The following is a 4,941-nucleotide window of genomic DNA, read 5'->3' as shown; positions in this document are numbered from 1 at the left end:
CAGATTGTAACAAAAATCTTACTTGGTGAAATTGTGGCTTTATCAATGTTAATTAATGATTTCTGGTGTCCATAAAGTGCAACATGCCCGTGTTAATCAAAATTAACTTTTATAAGAGTGAATGAAGTGACTTGTGAAATTTTGGTGTAAACGTAGTTTGCCGCTGCGCTGTCATAATTTTGAAAACTAACTTGATAAAACAGCGTTTTTTTCGCAAATTTTAAACACAATTTGCATTAGATTTAAAATAAAAACTCAGATGTTTGTATCACAGTTATGTTGAAAAAAAATTGAATTCGCGAATATTTCCGCAAAAACTCAAAAATTGCTAAAAATTATACTTCTTAGGCGTCGCGACGCCAACCAAACCGTGATAAAAAATAAATTTTTGCTTCAGCTTCTAGAGCTTTGTCAACTATGAGCGTACCCAAATTTTCAAAATTGTAACTTTAAAATTAAAGACGATTTTGGGGGTGGACACAAGTGTTGCCGGACCCTGTATATACAGGGTGTCCCAAAAGTGACGCATCACCTTAAAAGGGGGTAATTGGGTGGTCCTCCAGAGTACCAAAAAAATGTTAAAAAAAATTCCAGACTCTCTGTTTTCGCAGGACGAGTAAAAGAAAATTAGGAAAATGGCAACATTGCAGAAGTGTACCCCCCTATAATTTAAATTTCCAGTAGTCAAAGCCATAGTAACGTTGCTGTTGTATTGTTGGCGTTAGTCAGGTCGGCTCATGAACGAGTATTGTAACTATGGTTTCACGTGAACGATGCCACACTGATCGAGATTGTTAATTCAAAAATTTTCTTAACAGTTTTTAGGCATTTCTTACAAGATTTTTCCGATTTTTTTTGCACCATGCCTTTGCGCAAAATGTTCTTTGGGTAACAAATTTATTTGAACGTAAAATTATTGCACAGAAATCGTTAATTTTCGCATCAAACTTTGCCTCTTCAACCCATCGTATCTCGAAAAATTGAAGACATGGATTTTTTTTAACATTTTTCCGGTGATCTATGGCATTGTCCGATGATACAGTTTCACGGTGGTGCGTCACTTTCGGGACACCCTGTATATTTATTTGATCAGTGCACTACGTTAGTTGACCTTGTATATTTTCCAGGTATTCCCTCTTCCTAATTTTGTTATCAGAATAAAAAGCCCCACTGTACATAGAAGTCTCAGATAGCAGAAACCCGAAGCTGCCGGTGCTGTGTATAGAGCAATCTCAAGGTACGTTTTTAACACTCATCACGACATTCTTTCAATAGTTTTTTAACAGTCAATAATACGTAATAATAGCCAGAATTGATTTCAGTTGTCGATCATTTCCATTACCATTTTGTGGCGTCCACTTTTTCACATTTCACCATGTTTTCCTCTAAAATATCAACTCTAGTGTATTTTTGCATGGTGGCAGTTTCGTCAGCAAAGGTATGTGCAGGGTGATCAAAATAATTTTTATCGTATCGTCTGGCGATTTGCGAACGTGTGTCTGAACTTGACAAAGAAACACCTAATTACATTGGTGACAGATGTCGGAGAATGATTGACATTATGACGTACGTTCGTAACAGCTGGATGAATAATTCACTCAATCACTAATTGAAATTCAGCAAAATTTTACGATAGGCATTTTTAGCCCACAGACATGGACGGACGGATGAGCTCGCAAGAGTGGCAGAATTTGATCGATGATTACTCTGACTCAAGTGATGATTCGAAACCCCCACCATTTGTGCTCACTGATGAGCAAAGAATCTCATGGATCGATTGGTCTATTTTTTCCACTCCAGAACCATTCCATCCTGAGATCTATAATTGGTCCCAATTTGATGTACCCAAGTTTAATTACAGTGGTTTGCAGGATTTTAATATTAAATTCGGCGATTCTTATACTTCTAGTAGAAGTTCTTTAAGATGGTCAACGTACAGGTGTAGAAACACGCACAATTCCATAATGTCTTCATTGTTTCTGTTTTAGATATGTTTTTCTAGTTCTATTCATTGTAAAGATTGTGTGTTATGTGTCGTACAGAGCGTGTTGCAGGAAGAACCCGGAGGTTCTAGTGTGCCAGAGGTCAGTTCTGGTTCTTGTTCCGGATGCTGAAGAAAATAACACAAATGAACAACAAAGTGAAGCGAGCTCGAATCAACAAGGTGAGGTCCAAAAAAAAAACAAAAAAAAGTTTTTTCTCCAAACGTCACAAAAGTCACTATTTTTTAGTCGTTTTCAGACAGTTAAGTCGACATTGTTGTTATAAGTAATGAAAAGTGCTTGTTGTCAAAGAAATCCTTTTTCTACCTAACTATTACTAACCTAAGGGCCGGTTGCAGAAACACGGTTCAAAATTTGAAGCGGTTCAAATCTGACTTAACCCAGGCTTAAATGATTTTTGCGTTGCAACATTTTTGAGCGGTTCAAGTACAAGTTAGCACGGTGTTAAACTAAGCCAGGTTCAGAAGTGGAATAATCCGGTGTTCAAAGTGGCAGCTGGATTTGTGAATTTTTAAATTACAAAAAATACACAAATTAAAAGCAAATTTTTACATTTTATGCGTAATAATTGATTTTGCAATACCTCAGAGGTTTCTGGTGCAGTTTTTAATCAATCAAGTTCAAAATACAATTGTTTATTAAAGGTTATGTAATACAAATTTTTATAATATATTTTATTTAGACATTTTTATTGTAAAAATAAATAATTTACAAAGTAAATAAGTATAACAAATTTCACTTAGCGCAACAATTCTGCGTTTACACTTAGATATGTATAATAACTTAAGTTTACTCTAAAAAATTAGCGAGATATCGATATCAGAAATTTGGCATAGTTTTAGTCATGAATTTTTGCAAAAATTTGCAAATTTCGACTCTAGAAAAATCAAAGAACTATTTCTTATGTAAAAAATTGCGAGAAAAACGATGGCGTAAACCGCATCTCAATATCTAAAATAGTTTCCGAGATATCAAGCACGAATTGTTTTGAACCTTCAAAAATTTGGCCCCCTGGCGACAACCCAAAAATTCAAACGACCATAACTCAGTTATTTACTGACGAAAAAAAAATTAAAAATTCTCATGTTTTTGGATTCAGCGTAACATTCTGCGTAAAATGAGAGCCAAATTTGTTGAGTTTGCTTAATAAATAAACGAGGCATTGGCCAAAAACTGTTTTGAAAACGTCATTTTAGGGTGATTTCCAATCAATGTTTCCAAAATGAAAACGACGATTAATGGCATTGAATTATACATCAGTCGAAAGAGGAGCTCGAAATCTATCTACTGGCCAAATTTAAGATCTATCGGACAAATAGTTTACGGGTTATGGCCAAAAATTAAAAAAAATGAAAAATTTTCATCGATTGAGTCGGAATTTTTTTTCGTGAAAAATCGACTATCGAATTTTGGGCTTTTGACATTTTCTAACGTAAAATGAGCCGAGAAAAAGAATGGCGCAAACCGCATCTCAATATCTCAAATAGTTTCCGAGATATTTAACTTTAAAAATTACGAAAAATAAGGAAAAATGAAAATCAACTTTCCGAAACTTTGATCGGCCGTAACTCAGTTATTTGTTGTCCGATATGAATTTAAACCCTAGATTTGGAATCTGCAGAAAATTCTGCGTACACTGATTGTACAAGAACTTAAGGTTACTCGAAAAATAAGCGAGATGTCGATATCAGAAGTTTGGTATAGTTTTTGTAATGAATTTTCGCGAAAATTGCGTTTTGTATGTAGGTGATGTACCTATTTGTCGAACATTTAAATAACGACAGAAACCGTTCATAAACGCAACAACACTCTGGTGAATCTCAGAGTGTTAATCACATCACTCTGACGTCACACGCTCCAACAGACGTCTCACTTTGTGAACACACCCCTGCTCTACACAAGAGATAACATCTCTAAACGTCAACGAAACCCAACCGTGGAATCGCAGGGAAATACAATAAATCGACGTATAAAACAAGATAGATCTCCCGTTTTAATGTTTTGAACCGGTTCAATTAATCCTCACGTGAATTTTGTTTGCGCAACGCGACGGTAGGTTTAACCCAGGTTCAAAATTTGAACTGGATCAATTGAACTAGTTTAAATCAAAATGTGAACCGTGTTTCTGCAACCGGCCCTACTGTTACTATTTGAGACTTATACATTGTGTACCTATCGCTCTTGTACGATCTTAACTTTGAAACTCTTTGAAACCTATATTTTTCACAATAAATCATCAATGACAACTACATGCATAGCTGGCTGCTACGCTTCGCCTTGCTACTTCAATTAAATTGCTGGACAAAAAGTACCACTTTTCTGCTGTATAACAGTATCAAACTCACGTGAAAAAATGGTGTCATTGTCAATGTCAATTTGTTTTTAGTTCAACCTGAATCTGCTGCCAAACCACCTTCTTATGAAGAGTCGGTGCTGATCAACCCTGTTCCTACTTACAACAAATAATGAAGAAGAAACAAAATGTTTTATACTTTAGTTAAGTGTATGTATTTAGTCTATCGTTCAAAAAAAGTGATTTTTAAGGGTCGTTGTTCATTGTACCAAATTACGGATTTATGGTCAGCGTTTTTTAATGCTTCCTCGGTATATTTTTGTTCGTGTTAGGTTAGCAAAATAAAAATTTGTACAAGAGCTTTTGGGGCCAAGTATCTGCATGGTTTGGAGGATTTTGTTCCAGTACTGATGCACAAATTTAATTGATTTTTAAGACCTTTACTATTATTTTTGTATTACGATAAAATAAACTGAGTGTTTCATATGAATTGTTTTGCAGCGGCAGAGTTGTGACAATGAACCCGCGCTGGTGCACCGTGAAAAATGCGTAGTTGCATCTCTTTATCATCTCTTCTCCTTTACTTAAAAATTCATAATTAGTCACTTGCTTTTTTAGTGTAAACTTGATTTAGAAATTCCTTGA

The 4,941-nt window shown here is 35.1% G+C and overlaps 1 protein-coding gene across 1 annotated transcript; it reads left to right on the top strand.

The window, feature by feature from the left end:
- Positions 1 to 1,166: 1,166 nt before the first annotated feature.
- On the top strand, positions 1,167 to 4,546 carry LOC148176549 (uncharacterized). The gene is made up of 5 exons (XM_088033977.1): positions 1,167 to 1,237; positions 1,323 to 1,438; positions 1,647 to 1,939; positions 1,989 to 2,164; positions 4,390 to 4,546. Exons 2-5 carry the CDS (start codon positions 1,376 to 1,378, stop codon positions 4,467 to 4,469), a joined length of 612 nt encoding a protein of 203 aa, XP_087890103.1. The 5' UTR covers positions 1,167 to 1,237; positions 1,323 to 1,375; the 3' UTR covers positions 4,470 to 4,546.
- Positions 4,547 to 4,941: the final 395 nt, after the last annotated feature.

Source organism: Gnatocerus cornutus, chromosome 4, assembly GCF_029298725.1.
Source record: "Gnatocerus cornutus isolate USDA-ARS CGAHR chromosome 4, icGnaCorn1.1, whole genome shotgun sequence".
Taxonomy (NCBI): Eukaryota; Metazoa; Arthropoda; class Insecta; order Coleoptera; family Tenebrionidae; genus Gnatocerus; species Gnatocerus cornutus.
The sequence above is the reverse complement of the archived record's forward strand: the minus strand, read 5'-3'. Positions and strand labels throughout refer to the sequence as shown.